Source organism: Strongylocentrotus purpuratus, unplaced genomic scaffold, assembly GCF_000002235.5.
Source record: "Strongylocentrotus purpuratus isolate Spur 01 unplaced genomic scaffold, Spur_5.0 spur5_scaffold_6, whole genome shotgun sequence".
NCBI lineage: Eukaryota > Metazoa > Echinodermata > Echinoidea > Camarodonta > Strongylocentrotidae > Strongylocentrotus > Strongylocentrotus purpuratus.
In genome coordinates this window covers 14,075,776-14,096,401 of record NW_022145612.1, presented here as the reverse complement: position 1 = coordinate 14,096,401, position 20,626 = coordinate 14,075,776, and the positions used below count along the sequence as shown (strand labels likewise).

At 37.9% G+C, this 20,626-nt stretch overlaps 1 protein-coding gene across 1 annotated transcript in view; it reads left to right on the top strand.

The window, feature by feature from the left end:
• The window catches only part of LOC100889046 (adhesion G-protein coupled receptor G2), a 71,710-nt gene that overhangs the window by 11,605 nt on the left and 39,479 nt on the right, over positions 1 to 20,626 (top strand). The window contains exons 2-5 of the mRNA XM_030972444.1: positions 2,146 to 2,850; positions 3,870 to 4,054; positions 4,319 to 4,468; positions 6,773 to 6,867. Coding sequence (XP_030828304.1) covers positions 2,146 to 2,850; positions 3,870 to 4,054; positions 4,319 to 4,468; positions 6,773 to 6,867 — 1,135 coding nt within the window. The remainder of the gene's footprint in view (positions 1 to 2,145; positions 2,851 to 3,869; positions 4,055 to 4,318; positions 4,469 to 6,772; positions 6,868 to 20,626) is intronic.

Genomic DNA, 20,626 nt, shown 5'->3' with positions numbered 1-20,626 from the left:
GGGGGGGGGTGAAATTCGACATTTAAATTTCACTGTAATAAAGAATGAAGGAGGGGATCTTCTTGTATTCTTTCCTCATACTTTTCTCTCCTTTTATGTTTTTCTTTTCCTTTCCGATTTCATTTTTCCCCCATTCAAGGAGGAGAGCATTCGTGCCCCGTGCCCCCTATAGTTACGTCACTGATGGGTGAAGATAGAATATGAATGATGCGAGAGGGACGGTAATGTGATACTGCTCAGTATTGATTTAAGCGTATTGTATATTGGAGCAAAGAAGGTCGCGTTAGTGGTAGAATTGAGCCGTTATTGAGTCGACATTCACATTCAAATAGGAAGTATACTCCGGCATGCCTTGGCTCCAATCCTCCAATGTCGCTTTATTTGATTGGTTTTCGTGAATCGTTTTTTTCACTGGACGATTTTCACCTATCTAAGAGGCTTTTCTTTCCTACTTATTAAGTCTACGAACGTGCCCCTACTGTTTTTTAGATGATTAGGTGATGGCGTTTTTGCCCTTTGGCAATTTCCTTTTCTTTTTAAAGAAATATTGTGCTATTCCCCCTTTTTTAAAACATAATCCTAAATCCACACCTTTTTGTTTTCCCAGGGTATTCAGAATTTCGATTAGTCTGTTCGGGATGAGGGGATTGTACATGAAATATCGATCACTTACTTTAAGACCTCTAGCCGTGCGTCTGCATGTTTACAATGAAATTTCATGCATGATAAAGTTCAATTCAAGTCCCAATTATCATTTCGATTATATTCCCACAGGAATACAAAATGAATTCGATTAAATTAATATGACAGATCGAAAATGTCTTCGATTAATATTGTATTCCATGCTAGGCAGGTGGATGTTTAACATGGATGTTGGTCAAGGTTGTATGGCAATCATTATTACTTCTACAACGAATGCCCGGTCCTAGTATGTTATCAAGGTAAAGTCATGAAATTTGATAAATGTTGTCAATGTATTCTTGCAAATAAAATGTTTAAGGGACTAAATCTATCTGGTCTTTTTGAATTATGCTTCTCCCTTTTGTTTATTTTTCATCTGTAGGCCAATAGTCAACAGTCTTCATATTAACTAAAATATTTAGCGGAATAAGTAACTTATTGAATGGAACAAAGGAAAGCCCAATAATGTAATGATGACAAAGGTGCTTAGGAGCTGATGTATGTTAAAAACAAACAAACAACATTACAGCATAATTTTTTGCAAAGCAATCATTTCAACACAAACGTTTTACAGTCCTAGCTGAATGTAAATAAAACAAGATAGTTTATTTCAAATCGTATCGTTCTGAAGAAAACAAATCTTTAGAAATGCTAACTAATGTTAAAGCATTTATTTTGTAATGCTTGTTTAGTTCCAAGTGTCAACATCATAATGTGAAAGTCACACGTAAAAGTCGATACTTAATACATTACGGCAATTACAGGGGAAAACAAGAAACATTAATGAAATGTTTCTGTGGTTGAATATATTTGGTAAGTTGAAAGAACATCATAATCAAACCACTCTCTGCACCATAATTGGAAAGTGCTGATGAAGATTTTTTGTTTGTAATGTTACGGCGCCGCGTGGCATGTATGTTGATTGTGTAGGCTTACGGTGCAGCGGTATGTACAATATGTTGTGTGTATAGCCCGATGGCACCGCGGTTGTGTCATACGTTACGGTAGCGAATACCGCGGCGCCAGAGGTTCCGTAGAGGCATATAGGCCTAGTGTACACCGCGGCGTCACATACCGTAGTATCGGCTATATTTCTGATTGTTGGTACCCGCTGCATGATTGCAGTGTACCTCGTTTAATCAACATGCCAAAATTCAACACGTGATGTCAGGTTGCATATTATGTTGCTTTTGCTTCCTCTTTGTCAACAAGAGACAAGATCTGAAATACCATTAACATTTTGTTGTAACCTCTTCTTTGTAGTTTTATAATAATAAATGGCATGCTGATCAATCATTATTTTGTTTTGTTATGTATTTATTTAATATTATCAAATCATGTTGGGCCTAAGGCTATATCTGGTAGTAACCCGTCTACACAGATATCTCTACACAGATATCAAATGTAGATATACTCCAAATTAATAACCATTATTGTCTTTGTCGTTATTTCTTTTGCATTCAGACTGTACGTCATCACCCTGTCAAAATGGAGGAACCTGTGTGCCACGTCTAGGAGGCTTTGACTGCAGGTGCCCGACCGAATACTACGGCACCAGATGCGAGAACTGGAACCCGTGTCTGCAATACGACTTCTGCTCAGACCGTGGCAACTGCAGCAATATCCAAGGGTCTCAATGGGACTGTGACTGCTTCTCAGGATACGTAGGTTACAAGTGCAAGCATATTGACTCATGTGCATCAAGTCCATGTCCCGAGGGTACTACGTGTCAGAATGTTTGGCCTGCATCCTATAGATGTATTTGTGAAAAGGACGGGTACTACGGTGCGGAGTGTGACAACTTCAATGCTTGCTCAAGTTCACCGTGTTTGAACGGAGGCCAATGCCTCCACGTATCAAGTCAGGAATACACATGTGACTGCAACCCAGACCGGGATGTGACCGGATACCACGGCCCGAAATGTGAGAAATTTGACCCGTGTTTACCCGAACCGTGCAACGAATTAGGAGGAATGTGCAGAAACATTTCCGAGATGGACTATTTCTGTGAATGCTTTCCGGGATTTCATGGAAATTTCTGTTCCAGTTATGACGTGTGCATGACGTCACCATGTTTGAATGATGGAATCTGTGAATCATATAACAATGGAACCAACTTTACATGCCATTGTCCACCTATTTACCAAGGATCCCGCTGTGAAAGATTACGTGAGTAACTATAAAATCTTTGTTAGCTTTTAAAGAGAATAAATAATATTTTTTTAGCAAAAGCATTTCAAGTTCAGATTTTAAACTACTTTCTTAGTCATGCGACTTAAAACTACACGATTTAAAAATATCGTTATGAAAGTAACTTATACTTAAAGAGTGTCTGCCTGAATCATCCATAATTTTTTATTTCTATATATCGATACCAATATGGTCAACGTTATGAATTTTGTTTCAAACAAAAGATTTAGTTCCTGTAATTTACGAAAAAGATTGATATTGAGAATATTAGTTTTATGACTTTACTCTGACGGTTTAATTATCCAAGCCCTTATGTCCACTTAAACAGGATATCCATTTAATATTTAATAAAAGGTCAAGACCAAGTGGAACACAAATACAATGCGACGTATTCACCGTCTTTAATTGTAGTTTCTGAGCACGGTCGAAGGAGGAAATAATGAAGCCAGTGATGAAAATATTATTGTGTAAGATGAGATCAAATTAGATCAAATACAATACACCCCACATGCGTACGGTTTGAAGTAAAATAAAATATCAGAAGATAATACCTAACTGTAGGAATTGTCAAAAGAAAATATGGGTTTTGTGTGGGACTGGCATTTCGATGATAGCTCCCCCACCCCCTCTTCCTCCGTACCCCATTATCGACTAGGTCTTAAAAGTAAATAATAACTTATAAAAGCTTTTATTATTGAAACACGATATTCCAAATGCCATTTGCTGTGAAAATAGTAACCCCAATGGAATACATGTATGTATACCGTATTCCCGAGTAACCCTACTTCTATCGGCCGCTATATTTATTTCCTTGGTGATGTACATGTAGCGGTGAACATTAAAGACATCATTATGGGCCTGGTATCGATGCAAGAAGTAAACACGAGCACATCTTGTGCTGATGGTTGTAACTCGTTGAAATATAATTTGAGATAGCCGTGACCTTGTTCCAAGTGAATGTTCTTCTATCTGACTAAAACTTTATTTCCACTTTCTAGGTCAATGTCTTGGTGAAGTGACCGTCGACATTAAAGGCATCATCGGTTGGTCTGATATCGATGTGGGAGCAAACACGAGCTCATCGTGCGCGTCTGGCGGGAATAATGTGACGCGCAGATGCTACTTCGATGAAACCAAGATGGCCACCAGGTGGACCTTCCCAGATACAGAAAAATGCGAGAAAGTAAGCTAGTTCAAGTATCGATTACCAAACTACATTTAAATAATTTGAAGAGCACTAGCAATGCACATAATTGAACAAAATAGTTAGATTACGAATGTAAAGATTATGTCCTATGACCTAATCAAGCAAGTTTTATTACAATCTTAAATGACCTCTAATTTGCCAAGTAAGATCTATTTTTCCTAAACGGGATAAAGAACTTTGTGTCTGTGTGTAAAATTAATTCAATTTCAAAGTAACCGTTTGTTCAATTCTCATCACCAGGCTAACTTGACCAATGCAGTGGCCGCTACAATGACGTCATACCTCCGGGACTCAACTGGAAGTAACCCTTCTGAGATGGGAGACTCGGAGGTCTCGTCTGCTTCTGAACTTCTCGATGCAGTTGTCGAGTTTTCCTACGAACAACATGAAGTAAGCGTTTTTATATTTTCTAAATTTTCTTTATTTTGCACATAAATTTGATTAATTCTCAGACATTCGTCGTTTGATAACTTTTATATTGTTACCTGAAAATTGTTACCTCGCCGCTAGCTGTGGAAGCCATTTCTAACTCACTGCCAGACACCTATATTTCTTCTGGGTCGTGTGAGAAAAATGTTTATTAATGCGTTGTCTATGTAAGAATATCATGCTCTCAATTAAAATACAAGTTGAATGATCACCATTCTTTACCCCAACGGTTTTCGTTCAGAATCTTTCATAATTATGGATATTTCGTAGGGGATGAGTATGACCGGAAAATACCTCTCTACACTCCCGCTTTATCAAGAAGTTTTGAAAAGCCATGACCTTTGAAACGAGCACTAACCATCTTTTCTGAATGAAAGTAGAATTTTCAGACCACGTTTTAAAAACAAATCCTTTAGTAATGCTGTAATAGAAAAATATTCGTTAAGTTTCAATGGAAACGACACATGCACATCAAACCCTAAGAGTTATCTTTATTCATGTTTATGGAGTGGTATAATATCGTTTGGTATACAGCTATGCTAGTGCCCCAAGAAGAGCGTGTTGCCACTTTAAGTGGCTTATACTCTTGGCGTTGCACTTTAAATGGCCTCAGCATGCGGTGCTCTCGTATGCGCATCAATACTGGTGACAGAGCAATAGCTACAATACTTATGATACTGACGACAGCATCTGCCTATATGAACCTACGACATTTAACCATATAAATGAGTATTCCAATTTCCCTCCGATGAGTGACGTAGCCCAAAGGGGAACGGGGGTACTGCCCGGGCGCGGCCCATTTCAAATGGCGTCAAACAACGTGGACAAGAAACGGAAAGGACTCATAAAAAGCAAATAATACGAACCCCTTTCACATTCTGCCCGCGTGCAATTGGCTTATTATTTCTCATACTATATTCACTACTGCCTCCCTTTCCGACACCAGTGCCCCCCAATGGCTGGACCCATGCTATGCCACTAAAAATCACATAATTCGGATTTATTACAACGACATTGCATGTTATGGTTACAATCAACGACACATTTTGGGTCTCACCATGGAGCGCTAAAATGCAGCTCCAGTAAAGACATCTCGTAAATTTGTTTCGTTTTGAACCACCATTCCATGTTCAAATGAAAACAAATTAACAAATTTCTTGTCACACATATCGGGAGACAGTGTGGTATAGAGCATCGAATTATAGAGCATCGAACCCTAACCCTAACCCACCCACCGGCTGCCGAGATGGTTGCTACAGCAATCACCGAGTTGAAGGACCGCAATGGCTCCTCGCTGCAAGCAATAAAGAAGTATATCGCTACCAAAGAATAGCCATTAAAGAAGAACCCAATAAATACGAAACCGACTAAGATTAGAATCAGAGTGGTCAAATGAATTTGAAGCGTGTTGGTATTTGTTAGTTTCCTGAATAATATTATATACGATGTCGTTATGATTTCAAGTACTGGTATACTATAAGGGTTATGAATAACGCACATTCTGCTTCCATGATCAATATCAAGTTATTTTTACAAGAGTAATAGGATTTCCTATAAGGCAATTAATGGTGGCAAATAACAGCCATGGTGAGTGGGTTTGGAAGTGTATGTTTAACTATGACTTATTTTCTCTTATGGGCTCATCCAGGCTATATGTCTCCATGATTATTTTTATGTATACCTTACATTATCTCTCTGGGAATGTTTTTAACAAATTTGGAGAAGTGATCATGCATAATGCTCAAATATGCATGAAATTTCCTCCATCCACTCTCTCTACTTTCAAAACCGGGCTTAAAACTCACCTGATGCTCAATGCATATTGTTTAATTTCAATGTTCTTTTTATACAATGATGTAAAACAAACAATCACTCTGTGGAACATGGTATGTACCTTGGCACCATGAAGTTGTATGCTCTAATGCAAGTTAACATTTAATATTTCTTTAACCTTAAGTATGTTGCATATTAATTTAAATTATTAGTATGCACCTTGAGCATCTCTAGAGATGGATATATTGCGCTTTAAAAATATTGTTATTATTATTATTATTATTATCCACATATTCAATCATAAGAGATAACAAAACAGTTTTAAATAGTTTTTTTATGATTTCAATAATATTTATAGTATCATTTGTCACTCAAAGCTTTTTATCACCTCTCTTCTTGACCACAGGTATACAAAATCCTTTTTAATAAAAAAAGATGGCAGAATAATATTTCATGTAAATAATTATGAACAAAACATTTCTTTCCATACAGATGGCAAGCAATATGATGGAATGTGTGAGTAACCTACTGGAAGTTCAAGATGATATTTTAGAGGCGAGTGCACATAATTCTGGAGCTGATACCAGGTAGGATTTATATATTTTTTCATCCACCGTTTCTCAACTTGATTCTGTCTGTCCCTTTCAGATTTTGGGCACATTAAGTTCTGCAGACTGGTATCTAGGATCTAGGTTTAATATCAGATTTGCATTTACGTGATTTTTCTTTTCTATGTGTATTATGAATACATAGTTTCCAGTACGATAAATAACTTAAGAATATCGAGGAACAATATGTAGAAAGTAAAAAGTCAAAATGTTGATAACTAACATCCTAGATAAGTATCCACAGAACATAAATGCTCAATTTCATGTTTCAACTATGCATCTAGTTTCAACTATGTAGCCCGCGTTTGGGTACAAATTTTGGAATTTACATAAAGTTATGCTGTAGATCTAATTAACAATTGATAGAAAACCTATCATCTTTCATAATTTCCTTTGGTGTATATGGCCTTTCTAGTTTGGTAGGATCATATTTTCACCTATATTGAAAACTAGTCGAGAAGAAAGATACTAGAATGAGGAAAATGCCTGGATCATAGTAGTACTGTTGAATGGAAGCGGATGCATAAACCGCGGTGGATCCAGGATTCTTTGACCGTCGGAGTCTTATGTGACACTAAAAGTAGTTAGCTTTTCAACGGTATATTTACGTCCCAAAATTACGTTTCTCTGAATACCGAGAAAAAAACGGACCCAATGCATAAAACTTACCATTGATGGTAACTTTGCCATCAATGGCAACTTCCATGGTAACATGGCTCAACAGCCAATCAAAATCAAGGTTTCCATGGTAGTTGTCACCAATGGTAAGTTTTGTGCAACGGGGCCAAGAAGTACTAAAAATTTGCCACATAATTACATCTTTGTATTCAGCTCTAGTCAGTTGTATAGTCTAGTGCCCCCCCCCCCTAGATCAGCTGCTGACTATACCCACTTCTACCAAACTGCCTGCAATATTACATTGACTTTACATGACATAGATTAAATATAAACAATAGTATGAGCAACTTTCCTGCCTGCAACTAAACAAAAAGGTCTATACATGGAAGTAGCGAGTTGCAGACATGTGTTTCTGTCGGTCGTGGAAAATATGCAAAAAAACCTTTTCAATAAAGTATCTCTCTGGTGGCAAATTAGCTCAAAGTGTCTGGCTTTCAAAGAATCCTTAACTTGTATATGCGTTGCATCCCCTTCTCAAGTTCCTGGAAACAGGATGGGTACATAGCAGGTGTAAAGTTAGTAATTCCCTCTTGCTCTGGTGGCAAGATGTATGTGAGAAGAACATCCTTTATGCTTTACATATCTCTTCCTCTTCACAAAGAGAATGATAAGAACGAGTTCATGAAAATGGAGCTGCAGTACTGAGTGGATCATGCGGATGACAATCATGTGCCTTCACAAGGCCACTGATACGTGTGTGGGTGGAGTGTGTGTGGGAGTGGTCCTATCATGTTCCTTTCTCTTTCCTGTTTCCTTTCATTCCCCCTCTCTCTCTCTCCCCCCCTCTCTCTCTCTCTCTCTCTCTTTCTTTCCCTCTCTCTCTCTCTCTCTCTCTCACTCGGCTGCTTTCCCCCGTGACTCCTGAAGCTAGGTCAATGCCAGTAAGTTATATGCAGGGAGGATAGGCCCGAGGGTCATATTGATTAAGTTAACTTTCTCTCTCACATAATTATAATGCACGGGAGACTGTCGAATAAGTATCAAAATGAAATCATATTTCAAATAATTTCAGCTTTTCAGGATATCACCTACGTTTGAGAGGTCCTTGAATGCTTCCAGCAGCGTTTCTTAGGGGGCAAGCAAAGGGAAGCAAACGTGTTTTCGAAGAGGGTTGTCAATATCCATGTGTATAGAAGATCATAATTCGCTGGCATCAGACTTGGTAGAAATACTAGTAAATATTGGTGTACAAGTCTGCACACAGCAAACCCGTAGTCCCATCAAAAAAATATCTCAGAAGTCTCTTGGAGAGTCCTCGGGTGAGGGAAATGTAAGATAATGACTTTACCATATGGGGGAATGGGTGGAAAATGCAGGGCATTACGTAAAAGGCCGTTTGGTCATACAACTGGAGGCTACTCCTGGTGGTTGACAACGGCTGTTATTGGGTCAACGCCCGAATGGTTTCGAATTCCCCATGAGAGCCCACTAATACATGTATATGCGTCTTTAAATGTGTCTCCAAAACACCTCCTCACAGAGAAAAGGGTCTTGGAAAGTAAGACAAGGAAGATGAAGGACCCATGCAGGTCCGCTTCTGATTTCAGTATTTGCTGTATAGGCGCCTTTTAAAATTTGCTGTGTTGAAATTATCTTAAGAGATACGTTTGGACAATACGTGTGCGCAATATAAATTGTGTGCTTACCCTGTTTGCCATTTTCCTGGAAGCGCCACTGAATGTATATGTTTTGTGAATACAGATGAGAAGCCAGAAATACAAGACACATCCAAGATTAATCTAGAATACAGAGGATACACCGGATCCTCTCGATGTGCCATCTCTTAACTTTGACTTTACTTATACTTTCAAGGGAAATTACTATCCTGGCCTTGAAATGTAGAAAACATTGCAGCGAAGCATCTCCAAACACCTTACTAAAGTTACGTCCAAATTACTGTAATGGGTACGCCTCATAATACATACATCGGAATTATGAGTTCCTAACTTGTGTTTTCCTGAGACCAAAATAATTGCTGGGAAAATTCTGAAGTTGGATGAGATTGCAGTCAACTTTGTCGAAATTTGTTCGTCTTCTCTCAAGCTTAGAGGAGAGATAGAATCAGAGAGAAATGTACCATTTAGGTACCATTAGGCTTATTTGATAATTAGTTTTTTTCTAGAACCGATTCGTCAAATTCATTCGATTGAATTGATATTCACAGTGTTTTTTAAAACTTACTGACAATTTTAAAATGGGAAAAAGGATGCTTTTCTCCGGGTAATTTTCTATGAGTGATCATGAGTGCATGTGAAAACATATGAACGCGAAATTTTGCTAACATGAGGAATGTCACCAATTCCATATAGTCTTCCTATAGTTAAATTCCTCTTGTTGGAATAGCCAAAGAAGGGATTATAAATATATGGATTTCTTAGAATTTGCAGACTTCCAAATGTAGTCAGGATCATGGGATACTTCTTTAACTGCCTACATGTGCATTTATTCTTGTTATACCCGCACAGGTGAGTAAGTACCTTAACCCTTTACTCTGCTATGGCTGGAATTTCGCACCTTCAAGTAGTTCATGTCAGAGACATGTGGTATATAATTTTGAAATTCCTTATTCCAGAATAATATAAACCCTAATAACCTTTCAAATCATACCCTGTCAGCTGGAGCTAATGTACCATCAGTCATTGCTTCTCACAGTTCAGAGAAATTACCTATTGGGCAGCAAGATAAGTTCCTTTCCATATTGAGTTAAAGGAAGCCGTGAACATGGTGAAAGCTATTATAGCTATTATAGTTCAGTTAATAAACCAAATATATGATGATGAGTATATGATGATGAACAGTCGTGTTCCATCCATCACTCAGGTTTATATGACGTCATCAGAACTCAGGTACGCGGAAAAACAATATCACAGCTCGCATCAAGTGTGATGATTTTGCACTTTTCCAATTTCAACCGCAAGATCATGTACTCGTACGTAGACGTAATTGTTCGAGGTGTTTTGGAAAACCAAACATTTTTCTTATTACGATATTAAAGAGCAATGTCGCTTTATTGATGATTGATGAAGACATGTTAAGTGATATGAACAATATCCATTATCGTCAACGGTTTTGTCGGAAATTACAGCAATCTCTTTTCCGTATAGTCAATACCCATCATTTTAATGTGTTTCCGAAATAACTTTTTGCAACAAGTTTTAGAAGCATAATTATGATGTATTGAGCACATTACTTTATAACTTGTTAATGTTTATATTTCAACAATACACGTCGAATATGGTAACATTGTGATAGACTGTTTTCACTACATTTCGCATATTTACATAGTTTTTTACCACGTTTATAATCTTGAAGATTGATTCGACCTGTCCTTTTTAGAGGCAGGATCTTTCATCACAGCCTAACAAAATATGTTTCACGATCTTTATCAAAACAATTTAGACAAAACAAATTATTGTAAAGAAAACGTATTAGACCATTTGATTAATGAGATTTCTAATAAATACGTAAGGCAGTAGGGCAACAATCTCCTTTCGCAAGACATTTTGACACCTATTTTTTTTCTTGATGAAAAGTCATTCTCAACAAGCACGAAATGTCTGTATTGTACTGTAAGAGTATATAACTATGTATATAGTCGTACATTGGTAAACAGAGAGGCCTGAATATTTACGTATAATTAAGGCAGTAATTATTCCAGTTAATGAAGAAAGGGGCTTCCATCTTTATAATCACCTTTGTTCACGCAATCCCTGAGTCTGTTGTAGTTAAAATGACATCAACATTAGTTATTAAATACGCTTGGCCTGCAGCTGAACTTGTATCAAGAAAACTCATCTACTCTATTCTAAAGTTCAAATATAATTTGACCTTCTTTCCCTGTTTGTACATTGCATCATGGATCTAAACTGAGCTTTGTCATTTTGTTCCGGGCTTTATTTCGTCTAAATATAGGTTTACGTTCGCGGTTTTGTTTTTAAATATGATTATACTTATGGTTAGGGTTGGCTATGTTTGGTTCAAGGCTGAAGTTGAGATTTTGGTATAGTGTAGGATAAATTGCCGTCAGAGCATGTGTTGCACAATCTCTAGATTAGAATAATATTTAGATTAGCTTCGTGAAGAAGAATTTGATCGAGATACACACCAATGTTAAAATAATAATACTGACACCGATTTTTTTTTTGGTTTTAGTTTTTTATTGGAATATTTGAGGTATGATAGTAGTACATCTAATCCATTCCGAAAGTATCTCTCATTACAAACTCAAGATAATGCATGTGTTCCGCTCTTATTAGTTGTGTTTTATACCACAGATCCGACCCCTAGTTTTTAAATAATAATATCAAACACCAATGGGTTTTTTATTGGTTTGTTCCAGTAGCGCAAATGGCAGTTCAAAAAGGCGATGGCTTTTTCAAATGGGCTTTTCTGCAATGTACATCTAGCTTTTGAAAAATTGACAACATAGTGATACTTATAATTTGCGTGTCGCTATGCTATATCGTTCTTTAGATATGCACGTAGTATGCATAAAACGCGCGCACCATAGACCATTAATCAATTTAATGATTATGATATAGGGTACCATGGCAACGTATATAATTCAAGACATTTTTATCGATCATTTTATCTGTAGTCCCACTTCTTGATTCACAAGATCTTCTCAAGGCAATGTACTTTAGATGACGTATACATGACAGCTGAGTCCTTGCCCTTCCTTACTTCTTCCTCCTCATCCCCTTTCCAAAAACCCTGCTCATCCTTTCTCATCCTCAGAACCATCAGTGACTGAAAGCTCTCAATATTTCATGAATGACGTCATTGGTCTGTATCGCACACAAGCAATTCTCGTTTCCTTCAGCGAGTCATAATAAAAGAGATTTAATGCATCGGCGAGATCTTTCTCATATGTGTCGTTTAGGTTTCCTGGAAAGAAAGGAGAGGCAAGTTATAAAGAAATAATTGGGGGGGGGGGAATCTAGAAGAAAACCCCTAAAGTGATACTAAAATGATAAACTTACGACCTTGATGATGGGAAGTAGCTTTAGGGAAAATGGTTTGTGGAGAAGAACTTGTTTTATAGATTTGTATCATAAATCGTTTACACTGTCAAACCAATGAGTTCGATTCCGACCAAGGCGGATGACAGTTAACGTATGATATTATGCCCCTCCCCTGTTTCATAGGCGCAGGCTATATTAGAATGGAAAGCATTCCATCCCTCAGATAGGACGTTAAATGGGGGTCCTGTGTACAGAAGATTAACCACCATTGCACGTTAAGAAACCTCTGCAATGTTCGTATGAGAATATTGGTTCAGTTCGCTTTTCGCCTCTCGGACACTAATACTTGAAAATGTAATTTTACGTTTTCAAAAATTGATCAACAAATTTATTACTTCATCGATGTTTGTAAAATTTGATAAATTGTGTTAAGTACACAAAGACACAATCTTTCGGCTAATTACTGTTAATCGTGTTTTGCCTACATGCACTGTGAACTTGTTCTGCAGGTCATCACCGCCTTTTGTTTTCTTATGCAGAATTTAAAAAGTATCGCATTGTAACTTGATTATTATTAAGATCGTACTTTTATCAAAATGCATGTGTTAATCTGTAAATGTATGTACTTTGAATTCCAATTGATTTTTCCCAATTTTTCTATCCCTGATACATTGAATTTTATTTTGGGTTATTCAAATGAATTCCCGTGAATTTTTATGATTAGATTATGTATTCGTAATTGATTTCTAGGAAACATCGTTTAACCACCATCAGTTTAGCAGAGCCAAGTGTGATGAGGCTCTTTTTTAATTTTCTCTTATTTGAATCCTTCCAAAAATGAATGAATGCAAAGTGCTTTCTAGAAGTGAACTTTTAAATAAAAAACGAGACTTCTGATAGAAAAATTTGCAAGTTAAGCCAGTAGAGACGATCGAAAGATTCGTGAGGCTTTTTTCGTCTTTATTAAATAAGGATATGATTAAAATTTGAAGTGGCACATTTCGAAATATTAAAGAAAAATGTGATATATCTGTACACTGTTTTTATATCTTGAGCAAACGTTAAAACGTGGAGTCCCATATCCATTTCTTACCATTCCGGGTATGACATGTTTGTACACCTTCTGTCTTTAATATAAGTGATGAAAGCTTGTACTTTGTTACATGGAATCATATGATTATGTGAAGAAATGGTAGTTACGTTAGACGACCTTCAGGCTATTGACATTTCTTAATATCACCCTACCCATGCCTGTCTCAAAAATCAAAATTTCCATAGTGCATACTTACTTATTTATTCCACCTGAATAGGGGCCAGTGTAATTCTTCCTTTTTAGCTTAAGACATTTCTTAATATCACCCTACCCATGCCTGTCTCAAAAATCAAAATTTCCATAGTGCATACTTACTTATTTATTCCACCTGAATAGGGGCCAGTGTAATTCTTCCTTTTAAGCTTAATGCGTAATTTTGAGATGCAATTTGTTTTACGATCCTGGTCGAAAATGATTAAAATTAGGCTCATTTATAGTATGATCTCGTTTTTTTCTTCTGAGGTGGATAAAGCATGCATGGCCTGAACATGTCAATTATGATTTGTCCTAGGCGGTGCCGATTGTTTAGTCATCCATGGTAATATACTCACGCTTCCTTAAACTTTGGAAATAGATGGACTAGGGTATGAAATAAAATATAAGATCGTGATTTGCTATCGGAAGTCAGTAATTATGTTCTTACATACATACATACATACATACAATTGTCTTTTATATAGCGCAACATCCAACGAATTGCTCGAAGCGCTTTACAGAAATAATGACATAGTAAACACAAGATAATACATGTATAAAAGAGTAATTATAATAACAAACAAAAATATTAGAATTACAATTTACTTATTGAAGAGGTACGTTTTTAGTTTTTTCTTGAAAATTTCAACTGAGGGAGAGGTACGGAGGTCGAAAGGGAGGGTATTCCAAATTTTGGGGCCATAATAAAAGAAACTACACTCCCCCGATCTTGAATTGATACGTGGTAATCGGAGGAGCGTGGGGTCGTTAGAAGAGCGGAGGTTGTATTGAAGTCTAGGAGGAGTATGTAGAAGCACAGACAGATACATTGGTGCACAATTATTCAAACATTGGTAGACAATTAGGGAAACTTTGTATATGATTCTGTTATTTACGGTTAACCAGTGTAATTGCTTAAGTAGAGGAGATGCTGATTCATACCTGCTCCCTCCCAAAACAACCCGGGCAGCACGATTTTGGATTCGTTGTAATCTTTGAATGTCTGTCACATTAGCATTCAAAAGAAGAGAGTTGGCATAGTCTATTCTACTGAGGATTAATGATCTAACGACATGATGGCACGCATCAGAGGTCAACAGATTCTTGATTCTAGAGATATTGTACAAATGAAAGTTAAGCGATTTACACAAAGCAGTAATTTGTTTAGACATGGACATTGAAGATTGAAAGAAAATACCTAAGTTTTTGACATTGTCAGACATTTGTACTCTACCATTTCCTATGTTTATACTTATATCACGCGGTAAGTGATGTCTAAGCTTTGGTGACATGGCCAGCAGTAGTTCCGTCTTTCCTTCGTTCAGTTTGAGTTTATTTAAGGTCATCCATATACTAATTTCAGAGATACATTGTTCCAGTTTACTTATTTCTTCTTGAAAATTTGCAAGACTTTTGGGGTTGAAACTTGTGTATATTTGTGTGTCGTCAGCATACATATGATATCTAAGACCGTAGCGACTAATAATTCTTCCCAAAGGTTTGACGTATAGCGTAAAAAGGAGCGGGCCGAGTACGGACCCTTGTGGAACTCCATAATCTAAAGAATGAACATCAGAGTAAGTGCTATCTATGCGAACCCGATAGGTCCGACAGTTAAGATACGACCGAAACCACTGCAGAGCCGTGTCACGTATTCCAAATTCTGAGGAAAGCCTATCAATCAAAAATCCGTGGTCAATGGTATCGAAGGCTGCGCTTAAATCTAATAAAACTAGTATCACACCACGCCTTTTATCAATTTCACATAGAATATCATTTCTAACACGGGTTAGTGCAGATTCAGTACTATGATGTCTCCTGTATGCCGACTGAAATTCATCTTGTAAGCTAAGCTCTTCGACATGGGCTGTCAGTTTTGAGGACACCACGAGCTCAATCACCTTGGATATGTAAGCAAGATTAGATACAGGCCTATAGTTTTTAAGTTCCGAAGAATCCAACGAAGATTTTTTCAGGTGAGGAAAAACTATTGCATATTTAAGTTTGTCAGGGAAAACTCCATTCACTAACGAGCAGTTTATGATTGACGTGATAACGGGTACCATTACCTCTGAATTAGCTTTAAGCAGCCAGGTTGGCATGACATCCAGGTCACAGGACTTGTTTGCAGACTTCTTTATGACCCTCTTCACATCTTCATCGCTGACTGGTGTTAAAGCCAGCAGTAAGTCGTCATCCGCTACTGGACCAAGAGGAGGAGGAACATTATCCGGATCTGGAACAGTCCACACTGTTTGCTGATTAGGTGGATGTGCATCAAGTAACCGTCTGATACTCCTAACCTTGCCCTCAAAGAAATTGGCAAAATCATTGCAGAGGCGAAGCGGTTCATCGGACACTGGGAGGACATGCTTTGAACGACCCAGTAATGAACTGACTGTTGAAAACATATTCCTGCAGTTAGACTCAAGAATAACATTTGTGTAATAATTACGCTTAGCTTTCTGAATGATAACATTTAGCTTATTCTTTTGATTAATGTAATTCTGTCGATCCGAAACAAGTTTGGATTTTCTCCATTTTGACTCCAGCGCTCTCTTTAGTTGTCGACTTGCCATCACACTGTCATCATACCACGGAGCACATGGTCTTTGTTTCCGTCTTCGCGTCGTTTCTGGGCAATGTTGATTCAGCACTCCCTGGACAGCACCATACAAGGAAGTCAGCATGTCGTTTACATCACTCTCCGGAAAATCCGCAAAACGTGATGAAAGATCAGCTAGAAACTTCTCACTGTCAATCTGGCGATAGTTTCTGGATTTGATAAGCACTCTGTCAGTACTCGAAGGGGGTGTCTGGATATTCAGATTGCAACGCACTACAAAGTGGTCTGACATGCCTTTGTCAATGACGTTGTAATTACAGACTATGTCATCTCCAGTCTTCGTAATGACCAAGTCCAGCGTGTGATCACCATCATGAGTAGGTTCTTCAACGAGCTGGGAGAAGCCAGATGAAGTGACTGATTCCAGAAACTGGCGTGGGGTCGGTAGATGTGCCTTATCAACGTGTACATTGAAGTCCCCGAGAATGATGACGCGACTGCCCAACATTGAACATAAGCCTAAGAATTCATCAATCTCATCGAGAAAGGCCTTTACTGTAAAGCCATTAGTCGTAGAAGGTGGAGGCCTATATACGGCAATGATACGATACTGTTCACACCTGTCTACAACACAGGCAAATTCAAAAGTTTTAGGGGAAAATTCAATCTGCTTCAGTCTGAGATCTAGGTGAGTTCTGAACAGAAAACCCAAACCTCCATGAGCATCACCATGACGAGCAACATTGTGAAAGGAAAAATCGGGTGGCGACAATTCGGTTATGACAGTAGGATCACTTTCACGGAGCCATGTCTCTGTAATGACCATGATGTCAACATCATTTTGAAGTACATAGTCATATAGTTCAGTGGTTTTATTCCTCACAGATCTGGCATTCCATAGATGAAGTGCTACAGGTGACGGAGCATTTGATAGAGTCTCTACAAGTTTAAGATTCTCGAAGTTAACACCATTCCGCCTTTCATGCGTGTACGAATTTCGAGTGTGGGGCCGAACACGAACTGGAATCGGACAGTGAGCAACTTTCTTTCTTTCATCATTTCCATCAACAACTGATCCGAGTCGTGTTCCAGAAAGTTGACTCCTTAACCAGGCTTTCGTCTTAACACCTCCCCTGGTACCCCTTTTAGTTGGAGGTTTGCAACTAATACCTAGGGCTTTCACTTTGTCATATACATCACTTGGAAGTCGCTGATAACCAGTGATGTTCTTTAAGCGGTGTAGTTCTGAACCAGTGAATGTTGTCCGTTGAGGGTAGTACAACTGTTTACATTTCTGTGAGGTGTCACTGTCAATTATAGTTGGTCCAGGGTTGGGGTTGATGTCCCCTGCTTTGAACAGTTCAAGTTGAAAAGTTGAATGGCTATTTGCATAATAGGCTATTCTAGTCTTTATGTAGTTCTTTCGGACAAAAGCTTGCCCAAATGAAGCTTCTTGGTTTGACTGATAGATGGTGCACAGTTGTGAATCAGTCAGGCAGACGCTAAAGCCTAGAATAATAGCCAGGAGGACATTGAAATTGATCATGGTGAAAGGATTACTCTTGTAATCCTTAAATCCTCCCTATTGTCCCATCAGAGACACAAAAGTATAACTTACTCTGGTGTATCAAAATGGTCCAGCAAAAAGTCTCCTTGTATCAGTATACATGTATATCATCAATCCCAGAAAAATGACAATCATCAAATATCCTCCTTGTAGGCAACATACATGCTTCAAAAGTTGTCTAGTCTGATCTCTGGCCTTAGATCTACAAGCTGATGTAAAAATCTCAGCTCGACTCTGCCAAAAATTCAGAGTAAATTTGATGAATATTGGAGCACGATTTGGAGAGCTGCACTGATGCGCTGACCCGTATATTCTTATATTACGAGAACGTGCCGGTTGGGGCAAATTTTAATTACTTACAGAAACCATCGAACCACATAATGTGTGATTTAATAGCGAAAAGGGTAAACAAAATGGTATTTTTATGTGAATCTTATCGATGGAAAACAAATCGATGACAATATCATGTAGATGAAGCAATCAAACTGATGAAAATAAAACTAACAAATGTTATGACATGTGAAACCACAGGACGAAACTTAAGGTTTCAATGCTTGAATCAAACAGAAAACAAAGTGAAAATGTGGATGATTTTTAACCGTTGGAAATTTATATCATTTGTAGAAGTGAAAAAATGTCAAAGAAAAGGAACAGAAATATTGAATAGCAATAAGAACAGAAGTTTTCCTTATGAATGCATTTCGGCAGCATTCATGTGAGAAATTGCTTGTGAAAAAGTCAATGCGGAATGAAGCATCACTATTGGTCCCGAACCCCTACAGAGTGTGCGCGAAAATCAGCGTCACTCAGCGACCATTCTCAGATGGCACGAGTTAATCCAAATCTCGTTAAGTCGTCAGTCAGAAATCAATATGTTCTGGAATGCCCTTATTATTGACGATCCAACCATCCTTGCAAAATGCTTCAGGCTGGAACTTGGTAGAGCGTAAGACGATGAGACTAGAGACAAGGACAAAATAATGTAATATAGGATGCGTTAAATAGAGTGTTTGTATGTCTTGCCGTAAATGATGTATGTTCTGGGACAAGATGGAGGCTAAATTATTCCCCTATGCTTGATGTAGATCACGACACGTATCTCTTTTCTTAGTTGAAAATGCAGCTCGACGTGTCACATGATATGGACAGCAAGATGTTGTCTAGCCGACAATTTATGAGTACGCACAGTCAACACGTCTGATTTAAGGGCTTACTTCGAATCATCGGGTGGTCGCGTCCGGTCGGGTAGTCGCGTTACACGACCTTTCGTGTACGAAAGCGGAAGTTCATGTGGAGATGCGCGTTGATAACGCGACCTTTTGTCGATTTGCTGTATGGTTTTCATAAATTGTCGGGTAAATTTGACAAGTCCATTTGTAGACGAGAGGGGTACATTTTACAAACAATGCCCCCTATTTCGTGAGTAAAGGGGCATGTTTTCACAAAAGGTCGGGTAACGCGACCATCCGACCCGACGCGGTGACCCAATGATTCGAAGTGAGCCGATTTAAGAATGACTTGTCAAATTTCTATCCGATATGGCAATAGTCAACGCCTGATCAGCGAAATGAGAAAGAAAGTGGGGAACGATCTCGGCTTCTCATTTTCAAAGGTTAAATTCTTTAAATTGAAAAATGATGAAAAATGTATAGTAACTGTGAGAATAGTATACATGAATTCGAGCAAAGGGAAAAGCTTAACAGAGTGTGCTTTACATTATCGGGTGGCGATTCAATTACAATAAGTAGATCACGTAACAACGATGACTGCTATTATAAATGTTGTAATCTTAATGTCGTAACGAAGCCACGCTTCCTACGCGGGGGAGGGGGAATCATATTGACGTAGATAATAATTACCGAAAATGAAATACAGTAAAATAGGACTATATACGCCATACTCCAAGGCTTTGGCGTAGATACAAGGGCGTGGTGCACGTGCCCCCCTCAAATAAGGAAAGGGGGGAGGAAAAAATAGTAAAGTAGATAGAAGATTTGATTCATTTGCTAATATAAATTCTTGTTCGATATGATGTGGTGTGTCTGAGATATTAACTGTATATGCAATGTATTGAAAATGAGGGCAATCCTTAAGGCTGTGAGCACTCAGTGGTGCTGAATTTAAAGTGAAGACCATATTGGGTACCATTACGGCGTGTAAGTTGATTATGGTTAAGGTTAATGGGACGAGACGCCCATAATTTTTTGCCTTCACGCTCTTATTCCATGACCCATCCTACATATTATATTTATTGACATTTGTGATTGTTAAAGGAATAGTTGAGTTTTGTTGTTTAGATAATTAAAGACTGAGTGCCAAATTAGAAAGACAAAATCCTCTTTGTTTGATAACAGTCGGTTCAGAGACGGCTGAAATATGCATAAATATAACCATTTCTAATATTTGTGGGGCCCCACAAATATTCGATAATTTTGAACTAGCCGTTGTAAAAACGAGATAGCGCCTTTTAGGTTTTATTCCAGCCAATGCCAATGTTGGCTTTTTGTTGGTTTTTTCGTGTTGGTTATAATATGCAACACCGGCCGGCCCGTGTTTTGTTATTATTAATTAGATAATGAAATAACGGTCACCGTATATTTTTAAAAGTGGAGCTTTTATGGTATGATCATATTGGACGAATTACATACATTATGGGATCTAAAATTACCTTCATA